The sequence below is a fragment of the Neoarius graeffei genome, chromosome 22 (genome assembly GCF_027579695.1).
Source record: "Neoarius graeffei isolate fNeoGra1 chromosome 22, fNeoGra1.pri, whole genome shotgun sequence".
Lineage (NCBI taxonomy): Eukaryota > Metazoa > Chordata > Actinopteri > Siluriformes > Ariidae > Neoarius > Neoarius graeffei.
In genome coordinates, this window is record NC_083590.1 from 22,141,883 (window position 1) to 22,157,109 (window position 15,227).

Consider the following 15,227-nt stretch of genomic DNA (forward strand, 5'->3'; position numbering starts at 1 on the left):
GTGTATGCCTTTTCGTGTAGACAGAGATAACCGGAGTTTTGCGTTTTAGAACGTCACAATCTGCGCCAAAAAAATGACAACAAATCTGCCCTGACGTCAAACGTGCGACCTTTGTTTACTGCAGAAGCCAGATTAAGCATGGACAAAGAGTAATGGATCGGAGTAGTGCCTTGAAGGCGTTAATTATTGTGCAGGTGCTATTTACATGTTTAATTTTAGAAGCCCAACTACTGATTCAAGAGCACGGGCGATGTGATTAGGGGGTACGATTTGGGGAAATAATGCCATCTACAGGTTTGGAATGCTTATGAATGTGATTGAAAACGCAGATGTTCGGTTATGTGTGGAAGGGATTTTTTTCGAAGACAAGGTGGTGTGGATAAAACATTTTTATAAACGGGAGAATGTTCGGTTTTAAAAATACCCGGCTACGTGTGTACATGGCCTCAGTTCCTGTAGCGCGGAGTCAGAAAAAAAAATATCCTCCAACAGTTTTAACTATGAACGGCCCAAAAGCAGCTATTTCTAGCTATATTTAGTTTTGTGAAACGCCCTGAAGCAGGTTAGTTCTTGTTATTCTATCCACATTCACTGGATATGAGTAATCGTGATTGGCTACTACTAGGATATCAGCTCATATACCGTGAGCAGAGAAAAACAAAATGGCGGAGCATGTTGCTGAAGCAACCGAGGAGGAAATAAAAACACTACTCGAAAACAAAACCCCCCGAAATACAAAAAAAGCAACAAAATATGGAATGAAAGTATTTGATGGTAAGAATGTATTTTTTATTTTTTTCAAGAATTATTATTATCGCATTTTTCACAAATTGCTCCTGTCATTTCGCCGGTTTGTTTACATTCTAAGCAGAAATTTTTTTTTTGGATGTTTTGTATAAAGTTTTTATTTAACGAATTTGCAAAAAATAAAAATACGTTTCTCAAAATCCAGTGAATGTGGATAGAATAAAAACGTTATTCCAGTCAATCTCGTCGTACATGGATTATAGCCGACTCGGTGCATAACTGTTAATTATCCCTCATGTTATAGCAGCGACAGGGATCGAAACGGGCGGTCGCCCACTCGCCAATGCGAGTTGGAAAGGGTATGGGCGACTAGTGACAACATGTACTCGACCGAGTGGGCGACTGGCTCGCCACGCTATATATATATATATATATATATCAAACTACTCACTGCCTCAATGGTTTCTATCAACGATTCTCGCCCATTTTAAGCAGATCTTGGTCTATTTTACCGTTTTTTACGATAATTTCAATAGATTTTGTGAGACATTTGTCAAGTTGGCATAGACGCGGGCACCGCCGTATTGTTTACGTGCGCAGTATACACCGCTACATGCAGCATGGCTGTGTGAAGTTTCGTTTCTTCCCGTTCATTTTCGTTGCTGCCCATGAAGACAAATGTAACTTGAACTGCTATTGGTCGGATAGATTAGACCCCCGCAAAGTTTAAAAGTCCTTGGCTTGACATTTCTGACAGCTATCAAAACAAACGGATATCGCTCAACAAGTATGATGAGCCAGAGCAGCCTGCAGGTGATGAGAGGGAGTATGTGGCAGGAGATGTAGAGCCCCAGGAGAGACAGAATGAGGAGGTGGAAGATGAAGATGACGAGGAGGCGCAGCATGATGTGGTGTATGACTCGATAGATGATGATGATGATGATGATGATGATCTGGATGAGGGTTTCGAAGATTGTGATGATAATGAGATGACTGAGGAAGAAGTTTATAGACAGCTGAAATTGATCACTCGTGTATAATATGGTTGTATTATATGAATAAATATATAAAATCGGCTTGAAATTTGTAATTATAAATACGGACCAGTGCTACTCCATTTGGACCAGTACCTCCGAGAGGCGCTGGTCCAAATGGACCAGTCCTCCCAAATTCCCGTTTCGATCCCTGAGCGATAAACGGTTGTTCCTGAACTGGATTCTTCTTTTTTTTTTTTTCTTTGTTGAATTTAATAAGACAATCAAACTCGGTTTGTCATATTATCGAGAAAGTAGAAAGCCCACAGTCAATCCAGCCGTTAGGATTGAGATGGTTTGGACACGTACCAGAGGAGAGATCCAGGGTATATTGGGAAAAGACTGCTGGAGATGGAGTTGCCAGGTAGAAGGAAACGCAGAAGAGCAAAGATGAGATTTATGGATGTGGTGAAGGAGGACATGAGGACGGTCGGTGCTACAGAAAAAGATCCGGAGGGCAGGAGGAGACGGAGGGACGTTATCCGCTGAAACAGAACAGCTGAAAGAAGTAGTAGTACAGTAGAAAGCCCACAGTCCTGAAGACCTGAAGAAGATCTTTCCATGTTGAAATCTCGAGGGTTCTGTAGGGTGAATGTGTTTTCCTTGGATTGGTTCGTTAAAGTGATTAATATTTGTTGCTCATGAGTAAGCAGAAACTCGCGCATACTGAATGCCTAGCGGCAGTAAGTCAAGGTAACCACTTTTAATCAGGAAGCTGTTTTGCAGCAGGGGCTTCATTAATTCTGCCGAGTAGCCATGTCCACGTGAACATGGTGTAGGTTTTCAGTCAGGGGTTCATGTTAAACGCTTATTAGTAATAGAAGGGCAATGGGATTGGACTTGGCTGCTATTATTATTATTATTATTATTATTATTATTATTATTATTATGATGATAGTGAGGAGCATACCTGTCAACTTTGAGGTTTGAAAAAAAGGGATATTTCCCAGATTTTTAACTCAAAATAAGGGAAAATTTCGGAAAGTCATACCCTTCACCAAAAGTGGGTGTGTAGTTGAATGGGGGGCAATTTTCTATCTAGTATTTGTGATTTCCTGTACTCTGGTGCATGTTGGTGATAGCCAAGACCCAAACTCAATATGCTTATGGTTTATAGAGTGCATTTGCAAATAAACTATACATTTATTTTTATTTGCTTTCAGTGGTACCAGTTATTTCCCAAATTAAGGGCTAAAATACGTATCTTATGTTAAAATAAGAAAGGTCATTATATAACCAGTCAATAAATTCAATTCCATTGCAATTTATTATGGTTTTACCATAGTCATGGCCTCGGAATGATAGATAGATAGATAGATAGATAGATAGATAGATAGATAGATAGATAGATAGATAGATAGATAGATAGATAGATAGATAGATAGATAGATAGAAAGCCAAGAGTGATTTAAAATGGGTAAGTTTCAGATAGAAAATAAAATAGACAATGAGTGGATAAAACAGTTAATACACCAATTAGTTTACACTAGGCTATTTATGAGGTCTTAGCCAGGACATACTTAATGTAAACATGTGTAGCTTACCTTTGATTATTTGGGAGGCTTTCGTTTTCCCCATGGAAAATTTCTTTGCGATGGAAGAGTCTGGGAACATTCCAGCCACGCACTTGTTGAAATCATCAAAGAAAGAGAGGCTAATGTTTTTCTTAGCTATTAGCATCGCCATCTTCACCTCAGACCTAATCAGTGTTGCCAGATACTGCTGACGTTTTCCAGCCCAAAATATGTTCAAAACCCGCCAAAATGCACTTGAAACCGCCCAACTTGGGCGGGAAACCACCCAATCTGGCAACACAGGACCTAATCACTTGTTCAGCCTCGCCTCCGGACGGAGTTCTGTAATTACTGATGCCTGAGAGGGCGGGGGCGTGAATTCATGGCCCGACTTGCTGCTGTAAACTCCTGTCAGAGGCGCGTCATGAATTCTGGACCTACCGACTTTTTTATATTGTGAAAATACGGGACTTTTATATAATGTGAAAATACGGGATATTTTCAGGAAAATAAAAAAACGGGAAGACAGCGGGAAATAAGTCGAAATAAGGGAGTTCCCGGGAAAAACGGGAGGGTTGACAGGTATGGTGAGGAGAATTGTGTGCTTGAGGGATAAAACACAAGTCCATTGCTTTGGTTTCCTCCACTTGAAATGATTTGCGTGATAAACCCTTCACACAAATGTCCCTCGTTCCTTTCGCAGGAGGCTGCGAGTTGGACCTGGCACGCTTCTCTGAATTGGTCAGCGACATGGGTGGCATGCAGCGGGTGATGGATCTGAAGAAGTGGAGCCGTTTAGCAGATCTGCTCCGGATCCCGAGGTCGGCTCAGGAACGGCTGGCTAAGCTCCAGGAAGCCTACTTGCAGTTCCTGCTCTCCTATGATCAGCTTTCTCCGCACGAGCAGCGTCGCCTCGAGCATGACGTGCTGGCCGAGAAGGAGACGCTGGAGCGCCGCCGGGGGCCCCTGGAGGGTCACTCGGAGAGCTGGAACGGCCACACCTTGCCAATGCCACGCTACGAGCCCAAGAACGGGCTCCACGGACCAGGGAAGGAGCCGGAGACGCCGCGTAACCCCGGACGCCGTCGACTGTTCACTCACGAGAAGAAGAAAGAGGGGCATGTAGAAGAGGAAGGAAACGACGGGGTTCTCAGTGACCAGCACAAGTGTATATACAAGGTAAGGAATGAGTTTATTCATTTAGTGAGATTTGTTCTGTTGGCTTTTTTTTTTGGATTAGCGTTAAAATATTATAAAATATTTCTTTCAACTCTGGGACATGGACATCACTAATAACTTGAACTAAATCTATTCAGCGTTCATCCTTTTTGTAGTTAATTTTTGCATGATTTGATAACATGGATCAATTTTTTTTTTTAAGCTTACCTTTTTCGCTGACATTTTTCCAAAATCTTAGGCAGGTTTAGAATAATAAATGCACTTCTACAACATTTTGGTGAAATATATTTGTTTGGGTGAGTTACTTTACTTTTGCCCCGAGAAACCTAATTTGGTCAGAAAATGTTTAGTTGTTTGTTTGGCGGAATTCAGCCGCAGCAGCATCCAAAGGTTTTTCCCAGGCCACCACATCCAAGCCTGCATCTACATTTTAAACGGCTTTTATTCCTTTACTGTTTGCAGTCAAGGAGTTTAAGTGTTCGCTTTATTAGACACAAATACCTTGAAGATGTACAGGGAGAGACTGAGGGCCCGTTTACACGAGGACGCTGTCGGGTAAAAACGACTAAATATTTTATCGGAAGTGCCTTTCGTTTACACGGGGACGGCGTTTCCGAGGCTGAAAAACGGAAAAAATTGAAAACGCCTTCCAGAGTGGATAAGTTAAAAACAGACCCCGTTGCATATCCGTCTAAACTACCCAATAGAGGGCTACCGCATGACGTCACCGCGCCGCGAGATTTTGTTAGGCGCCATACTGGAAGACCAAGTACATGCACTCACAATATAAAACAAAGTACGAGCGAGAGTAAAGTGACACGATGGATGATAATTCGGGTTATGTGAGTACATTACCAGCTGCAGAAAGGGCACGGTATGTGGAGAAACTGGCTGTGATTGATGGGTTTGACCCATATGATAAGACTCAGAAAAATTTATGTGAATCCAAGCACACAGTTTAATGCAAAAGTTCGTTTATATCCCGACCTTGTCAGCTGTCAGATTTATGTTAATGGACCCGGTAAGCTGGTAAATAATCTTTTTTTTTTTTTTCTTTACCAAATTCTAACAGAAAACGAGAGCGCCCGAAAGGGAAAACCGAGCCGAGCCGCCTCACAGCTGTAATGCAAATTGCTTTCCTCCTCGGTATACAAGTGCACTTCCATGGCAGGGAAAAAGAAACTACATTCTGCCGCCTATGTAGTCCCCTATTTAAACAAATAGGAGTCATTCAGGATTCAGCCATGTTTTTGCTCCGTGCTTTTACTCGACCAAAGTTATACAGTATTATGAGCTTTAAATTGCATAAATAAAACCATTTGGTGAAACTTTGAAGAAGAGATTGTACTGGTTTAAAGTTTTTACTGAACATTTTCATGTCGACTCCAATTAATACACTAGTAGAATCGATGACTAGTTTAGTAGGCCAAAACTTTTTTCAATTTTTGACTGTACCAGCCTGAAAAAACTTGCGACAGTCAAATGGAAAAAAGCAAGCTGGTCATGTTGTACTGGACTAATCTATGACTGATGAGTATAGTAAGTGATACTAGTACTGATACAATAAAACAGACGACTGTAATCTGGTAGGCAGCACGATTTATATTATTTCTCCGTGTCAGATACATAAGGAGGACCGGACACCAATTCTGCCATCTGTTTGCTACCCGGACATTGTAAACTATTTGTTGTTTACACCCAGTGCCTACACTGCTGATGACTTGAAAGCCTACAAAGGGCTACAGGCTTACAATTATGTTGTTAGTGGCTTGGTTCGTGATATTACAGCTGTTATTAAGAATAACCTACACATAGTTATGGCCAAGGTAATCTTGTTGATATTTATCTTTTAATAATATATCTTTTCAGTTGAAAAATTAATACTTTTTGTTACTATTAAGGTATCCATAATTTAGGCTAATTTATCCAAATTATACATATGTATTTATGATATATGCCTACACAACAACTATGCTTTATTTATATAATAGGAGGGAGAGCAAGCCCCAAACCATCCTAAATTATTATTATTATTATTATTATTATTATTATTATTATTATTAAATTGTAGAAGTCTGGGAGGCTTGCTCCTCATCCAGTTATCAACTTGGGGCCAATTTAGCATGTTTTAAATCTGAATTTCTTGCGTTTGCTTACCTCAAAGTGTCCGCAGATCATGCACAGACTTATCCATTATATCCACAGTTTTTTGCCAAGTCTCACACAGGTTTCTTTCAAGTCTACTGTTGGGCCAATAAATCATAAATAAAACAGCTCAGATTTGTTTGTTCAAGTCGTTTGCCACTCCACTTTATTCTCGTGGGTTCACATACCGCTGCCGTTATTATCCCCTTATCACGAGTTTGTTGGTCTTCCAAAATGGCGCAGGGTCTGTTTACTTCCGGTTTCGGGTGACGTCAGTGAAAGGGGTCTATACGCGAAACTCTGCTCGGATCTGCTCACGTCAGGTACGCGTTTACGTCATACATATGTCATATACTGTACATGCCAGCCCGGGAAGTAAGAAAGTAAGTAAAAAAGTAAGAGCATGTCTGATTACATCGATCCAACGGACCTTCAAGCTGCTCTGGCAGCTTTAATAAACGTCCAGGAGTCCTTCGAACATCTATACCGAATCTGCACATATACCGTTAATGAACAGAGGCGGGTATAGTATGCTCTTACTTTTTTACTTACTTTTTTACTTACCATAGCCAGAGTAGTCAAAGTTTTCGCGGCGCAGATGTGCAGATCAGACAAGACGGAAGACGTTGCGCATGCGTGCAGACATAGCGGAGGTCTTTCACAGCACCACCTAGCCGCCTGGCATGCACATCCAATTGAATTCCACACATTTATGCGTCACCGTATAGACGCAGATTTCCTCCTTGAAAACGGTCGTGTAGATGCGGAAAAAAGTGAGAACGAAAACGGACTTTTGCGTTTTTGTTTCAGACCGTCCCCGTGTAAAGTGGGCCTGAAGCTTTTTCTCGCACACACACATACACTAGAGATGAAAGTGGAGCAAAGGAAAAAACCCTGAAATGGGGGGGTGGGGGGGCAACGGGTGGGGCAACATCCCCCGAAAATATTTTAATAACATAACACGCAAAACCCGCATTCTAGTGCATTTTAGAACTTATTTTCACTAAAACAAGTTATAACTTTTAAGCCTTTTTCTTTCATGTACATTAATGATTAACATGTCAAAAATATCAAATTTAATTCCCCGAGTTAATGAGTAATTTTCAGGAGTGCATTTAGAAAACGTGGTGATTTTCCTGCTACACAGTTCATTACTTTGAAAAAAATCAGACAGTTGAAGGTAAACTCAGCAAAATCCCAAAACAGTCCTGTTAAAAAGTAAAGGTCTGTTAGAGTTTCTAAAGCTTTCAGGTTTCAGTGTTGGGGACGTTGAGCCTCGTTTATCAATCTTTTAGTAGAGTTGTGCGTTTGCAGAAGCTAAAGTGAACTAAACATTTCCAATTCAGATTTATGCGAGTTGAAGCCAATTGTTTACATTAGTTCGTATTGTCTGTAAATTTAAACACACCAATGAATACCAAATTTCTCATGTAAATCAGGGGCGTAGTGTGTGTGTGTGTGTGTCACACACTGACTGGCAGCCTGAGTACATTATGTAACAAAAAATAAATTCCCATTGCTAGTTTTAAGTAGCTTAGAAACCGGCTCTTCCATTATTGCTGTTTCTTCCACGTTTTCTTGACGTTGTGTTCCAGAAACGGCACTAAAACTTAGCTTCGAAACCACAAAATGCAACTTTGATGGGAAAAAAATATATAATAAATTGCTTGCCTCTCTTCACGTCGAAAGAAGGAGGAAAGTTTTGCTTGTTTTGACATGGCCAATTATTAACACAAGAGGAAATACTCGTAATTCGCAACTAAAAAGACTGCAGCTACACTGGCAGCTTGAACACGCTTTCTAGTGCGATTGTGTTACGCTGCGCAGAACGGTGTCAGTCCTGCACGCCTTAGCTCGTGCACCTGAAGGCGTGTGCGCCTAACGAGCTCCGGCACGCGCGCCGTTAACAAAGAGCACCTGTCTTTAATCAATGAACTATGTTTGGGCTGTTTAAGGACTGCGCCCATGCAAGGACTATGCGAAGTATTAAGGCCTCTGCATGCTCTTGCGACAAGGCTTTCGCAGATAGCTTTTCGCAGACAGTTGTAATTTATCGTTGAGCGGGGAGTAATAGGCGTGCGCGATGTTATTCACCGCCACAACGCAAGGGGGCGCGAAGTCGCAAAATCGCTAGGAGTAGTTGGTGGGTGTGGTTAGTGGAGTGTTGATCCTCCGGTTACTTATAATAACTAGAACTGGAGTCGTATAGATGTCCGTACTTCCTCACTTCCTCGATCAACCGCTCTTCGTGCTGCTCCATCTTCGCTCGTGTTTTTAAAAATGGCGGCCGTGAAAACAAACCAAACCGGGAAAGTAGGGAAGCGGAAGTGCGTGTACAGCGGATGTAGAGTGGACCAATCAGAGCCCTCTTGTCTGCGATGCTGTCTGCGAGGCTTCTGCGGTGGTCACAATTTTTGGGAGGTGCGCGCAGAGCGTCTGCGAAGGTGGGGGGGCTACGCAGACGCTATCTGCGACGCTATCTGCGAGGACTGGGTTGTCAGTATAAATTGGCCTTTACGCCGCGTCTAGGAGCGCGAAAAATCTGAAAAATAAATTTCTCCATTCGGAAAACCGGAGATTTTCAAGAGTTTTGTCAAATACCCGGATTTCCGGGTCATTAGCGGAAAAAATCCGGCGGAAAATCTAAAAATCCGGAATTCCGGAACACTTTCATGACTAACACACACGCACGTTTGTCTCACTATCCTTGTGAGGACCTTCCATTGACATAATTATTATTGCAGTTAATTAATGCTGTGCCTGCACTGAAACCTAACACTGACCTGAGTAATGAAAAGGAAACTTGTTGGCTCTTTTATTTTATTTTTTTAAATTTTTGTTTTAAGAAAAAAAATTACAACAGCAGTTTCCTTGTGGGGAACATCCACATGTCCCCACAAGGTTGAAATTGTCAGATTTTACTATCTTTTGTGGGGACATCTGGTACTCAGTAGTATATAAACACACACACACACACACACACACACACACACACACACACACACACAGAGGGACTGAGCGGTTTGTCACCAGAGCACTGCTGAATGCTGAAGATTTCTGGTCAGAGACACTGAACACCGTCACTGAGGTCTTTATTAGCTCGAGTCACACTGCTACTGCTCCTGATCCACATTTATAAGCCGCACGCACAATCCAAATAGCATTCACTCAGTGGTGGTCAGTGAGTTTACTATTTAATAAAGTGGTGTGAGTGTGTGTGTGTGTGTGTGAGAGAGAGAGAGAGAGAGATTTATATAAATGCTGTGATCTAAGGTAATCACCCTGAGCTCATGCTCTCTCTCAGACACACAGCACTCACACTCAAATATGTACCGCGCTGTTTTAGGAAACCACTGGGCTTTTAAAAGTGTGTGTGTGTGTGTGTGTCCTCCCTCTCCTGTACCTGGCTTCCATCTTTAACTCCATTTTCCCTGTTGTGCTAATTGAAACCGTACTCCTGCTGCGCTGTCATACACTGAGTCTCTCACACACACACACACACACACACACACACACACACACACACACACACACACACACACACACAGCGCATTTCTACAGGGTTTTTATATCCAGCTCGAGTGCAGGCAGATTTATAGAGCGCTTCAAAAGCACCTTCTATTTTCCCTGAGTGTGTCTCATGGAAGGTTTGTGTTAAGGGTGATTTTCTCTCTCACTCATGCTTTCTCTCTCTCTCTCTCTCTCTCTCTCTCTCTCTCTCGTAATCTCGCCCTCTCGCTCTGTCTCTCTCTGTCACGCGCTCTCTCTCTTGCTCACTCTCTCGTTCTCTTGCTCTCTCTCACACTCTTGTCTCTCTCTCGCTCACTCTCTCATGTTCTTGCCCTCTCTATCTCTCTCTCACACTCTTGTGCTCTCTCTCTCTCTCTCTCTCTCTCTCTCTCTCTCTCTCTCTCTCTCACTTGTATGATAGTGGTTCCAGTTCTTAGGGCCCATGCTGGTTCCATCTGTTCCCCACTTCTCTCTCTGTTCCATCTCACGTGTCACGTTCCTCAACTCCAGCATCATCAACTGCATGTGTTAAAGACACGTGTAGACACTCACACAGGGAACTGTAAAGGTTTTCCTGCTATTATTAAAAATTAATAATAATAATAATAATAATTTGTTTTTTCTTCAACATAAACCTTTGACCTAAGACTGAAAAATGATTTTAATGGAACATTGTGTTCCTTTTGATGTGTTTTGGGGTGGCAGCGGTCCCGCCCGTTGCCAGGGTCCGGTTTCACTAAAGTAGTTTAGACTGGTCTATGGTTAAGACTGGTCTTAAGTTTCTTTATAGACCAGTCTAATGCAAGTAAGACAGTTTCACAAAAGTTCAGACTAATTTTTTAAGTCTAATTTTAGGCTTAAAAAGTAAGACACCCTCCGCCCAGTCTAATATGGGTCTAAGGGCTATAAAATTTAATTTAAAAAAAACCAGTCAAGCCATAAGTGCCATCAATGTCAATAACTACAAGAAAGCTTGAAATGTTAAGGCAGTGAAGTACATTGCAAGTATGTAATACACAAATTTAGGCTATTATAATCTAACTATACTAAGTGACTTTAAAAATGCACAATGGAATTCAACACGATATCACTTTAGATCCATGCATATATTTGAAATTTGATATTGTATGTAATGCACACACATCTTGAAACATCGATAAAGGACATTTATTGTCAAACTCAAGAATTAATTCACAATAAAAAAATTCAAAGTGACAGTTGGTCCATGTTCACGAAATTACAGGTTCAGTATCGTGTATGACCTCCATTTGCTTGCAACAAGGCGTTCACTCTTCGTGGCATAGACCTTAGGAATCTGTCACGGAGGTGAGCTAGCCTGATGTGCCGATCCTGAACTGGCGTCGTGACTCGAGGCTGACCAGGGCGTGGACGATCCCTGGTGCTCCCTGTCTGTCTGTAACGCTGACTCAAACGGGAAATGGTCGAATGATGAACACCGAAGTGCCGGGCGACCTCTGTCTGTGTACTTCCGGCACGCAACATCCCGATGGCCTGTTCACGTTGATTTTGGCTTAGGCGTGGCATCTTCAATAATGACAATTTTCCCATCATTTCCCCGGGTATTTATAGGCAAGATTGTGTGTGTACAGTGTATGCAAAATTTGTTTGAAAATTAAAGCCTGTCCATGTCATTGACTACCCGAGTCATATTGTACGTTATTGAGTACAACTCCCTTAAATTCTGATTTGAGCACAGATTTGGAACTTATTCGGGCGGAACGAAGTTATTTTTCCATTGTGATATATTTCTTTTCTTCTTGAGATAAACTCAGCACGAATTCAGCAAGTTTTATCAATGTGCGTTTTTAAAGTTACTTAGTGTATAAAGTATTCAATAAAGAACAAACAGTGTAATGCCAGCTTATTCATTTTATTACTTATAAATATCAATTCATTTATGCATATAATTACATCACCACTCATCACTTATCTCTCTCTCTCATACACACACACACACACACATTACTACATCACTCCTCCATCTGCGCAAGTGTCTTCAATTTAAGTTGCAGTCTTTCCTTTTGCTAGGCTCTTCGTGTAGTGTCCCATCCGCGCAGGTACTGGGTGATGACAACTCCGAGGGTGAAGGAGCCTCAGCTTCAACGTTGCTAAGGGAGTTGCTGCTGGGTCTGGCGAAGCCGGTTACTCCGCTCTCCTTTCCTCCTTTCACTCCCCAGAATAAGGGCGACTCGTCGCCATAAATGTTGATGACCATTTCGGTGGTTACTTTTAGTTTCTTCAAACCCCCTCCTCCAGTGGGGGTGTTTTTACGCACGGCAGCAACATCTCTTCTCGCAGACGGATTAACGCTATTCACAGACGACGTTATTTTTTTCCCACACTTCATGTTTTTTCTTATTGCTACATTCTTCGCTGAATTTGCCTAATAAAACGTCGTTGTAGGAATTAAATTCCTCTAATATAGCCAGATTTTCCGAGTGGCTAAACGGCACTGAACGACCACTGTCCGCCATTTTTGTTGTTTTGAAAAGAGTCTTAAAATACCCACAATCCTTTGCAGCATAGTACGACTTAAGATAGTCGGAGTCTTAACTGCTTTGTGCAACAGTATTTGTTAGACGTCTATGCTAAGCCCGACTATACCCGCTGTCTCAGTTAAAGTCATAGTCTAACTTAGTGAAACCGGCTGCAGTGTTTAGCTGTTTCGTTCTGTAACATCAAACGGCGCTGTTAAATGTCATGAGAATTTCCGCAGCTACAGGAAGAAGATCGATGCTTCTCAAAGTTGTCCAGGAATCAGGTTGGGCGTGCCTCGCGTGTACTGACGAATCACAGCCATAGCGAGTAGCGTGCTTGTGGGCGGAATTTGCGTAGCACAGAGAGCGAAACGTCCACACGTCCTCTGTTTGCTCTGATGTTGCATCGTATTGTTCGTAGCTTCCTGCTGAATGAAGTGTGATGTCATTACAGCTGCCAGAATCATGCCAGCTGTTCACATGGCACTCAAAAGGTCCGAGCTCGGAGCTGATAACCAATCAGTGAGCTTTCTCTCCTAATTTATGCATTTAAGCGAAGAAAGATCCCGAAATCATGCATCATGTGATGCCCAGTAAAATGGAGCAGGGTTTGAAGTCTAAATGAGGAAGCGTTGCTGTGGTGATGTATTCCTGACTGTGTGTGTGTGTGTGTGTGTGTGTGTGTGTGTGTGTGTGTGTGTGTGTGTGTTTTTCCAGGGGAGGTCAGTGTCTTTGACCACCTTCTACAGAATAGCCAGGAATACGATGATGATGTGCTTTAATAAGGAACCCGGAGCGTCAGAAGTCGAGGTAATTTTCATCACCTCTCCATGACCCGAAATGTTAATGTCAGCGAGTCTCTCGGCTCCTGTTGCTTGTTTTCCTCCTAGAAAGTTAATCACGCCATTATTGGATTATACAACATGTTCTGCTGTAGCTGCGTTTCACTTTTTTTACTCTGGTCTTGCAGCAAGAGTACTGGAGAATAGTGGAGCAGAGGGACTGCCATGTAGCGGTGCATTATGGGAAAGTGGACACGAGCACACACGGAAGCGGCTTTCCTGTGGGCAAGTCAGAGCCTTTCTCAAAGTAAGAGCCTTTCCACCGTTACTGCCTGGTGATTTACCCTGAGAGTGTATCGAACCGAGAAGAAACGCACAGAGAGAGAGAGAGAGAGTGTGTAAAGGAGAGAGGATGCACAAAAAAGCACACAAATTATATAGAGAGGCACAGCAAGACAGACTGGGGAGAGATGCAGAGAGACAGACAGATAATGAGATGGACTGAGAGAGAGAGAGAGAGAGAGAGACACGGACAGATGGATGCTGAGAGAAAGACAGGCAAAGAGAGAGAATGAGAGAGCGTGAGAGAGAAACAGAGACTGAGGGAGAGATGCAGCAAGACAGATGTGAGAGACAGACAGATGCACAGACTGAGAGAGAGAGAGAAAGACAAACTGAAGGAGAGATGGCGAGAGACGGACTGATGGAGAGATGCAGATTGACAGAAGGTGAGAGAGGGAGAGAGACTGATGGAGAGATGCAGAGAGAGTGAGAAATGCAGTGAGACAGTATGTGAGAGAGAGAGAGAGACACAGACAGAGGGAGAGATGCAGAGTGACAGAACACGAGAGAGAGACTGAGGGAGAGATGCAGTGAGACAGGCAGAGAGATGTACAGACAGAGAAATGCAGTGAGAGAGACAGACAGACTGAGGGAGAGATGCAGTGAGAGAGAGAGAGACAGACAGACTGAGGGAGAGATGCAGTGAGACAGATTGTGAGAGAGACAGATTGTGAGAGAGACAGACAGACTGAGGGAGAGATGCAGTGAGACAGATTGTGAGAGAGACAGATTGTGAGAGAGACAGACAGACTGAGGGAGAGATGCAGTGAGACAGATTGTAAAGGAGAGACAGACAGACTGAGGGAGAGATGCAGTAAGACAGATTGTGAAGGAGAGACAGACAGACTGAGGGAGAGATGCAGTGAGACGGATTGTGAAGGAGAGACAGACAGACTGAGGGAGAGATGCAGTGAGACGGATTGTGAAGGAGAGACAGACAGACTGAGGGAGAGATGCAGTGAGACGGATTGTGAAGGAGAGACAGACAGACTGAGGGAGAGATGCAGTGAGACAGATTGTAAAGGAGAGACAGACAGACTGAGGGAGAGATGCAGTGAGACAGATTGTGAAGGAGAGACAGACAGACTGAGGGAGAGATGCAGTGAGACGGATTGTGAAGGAGAGACAGACAGACTGAGAGAGAGATGCAGTGAGACGGATTGTGAAGGAGAGACAGACAGACTGAGGGAGAGATGCAGTGAGACGGATTGTGAAGGAGAGACAGACAGACTGAGGGAGAGATGCAGTGAGACGGATTGTGAAGGAGAGACAGACAGACTGAGGGAGAGATGCAGTGAGACAGATTGTAAAGGAGAGACAGACAGACTGAGGGAGAGATGCAGTAAGACAGATTGTGAAGGAGAGACAGACAGACTGAGGGAGAGATGCAGTGAGACGGATTGTGAAGGAGAGACAGACAGACTGAGGGAGAGATGCAGTGAGACGGATTGTGAAGGAGAGACAGACAGACTGAGG

General features: G+C 42.9%; 1 protein-coding gene across 1 annotated transcript in view; it reads left to right on the forward strand.

Moving 5' to 3' along the window:
* The window catches only part of jarid2b (jumonji and AT-rich interaction domain containing 2b), a 247,489-nt gene that overhangs the window by 212,312 nt on the left and 19,950 nt on the right, over positions 1-15,227 (forward strand). Inside the window, exons 8-10 of the mRNA XM_060904624.1 lie at positions 3,999-4,474; positions 13,345-13,437; positions 13,598-13,716. Coding sequence (XP_060760607.1) covers positions 3,999-4,474; positions 13,345-13,437; positions 13,598-13,716 — 688 coding nt within the window. The remainder of the gene's footprint in view (positions 1-3,998; positions 4,475-13,344; positions 13,438-13,597; positions 13,717-15,227) is intronic.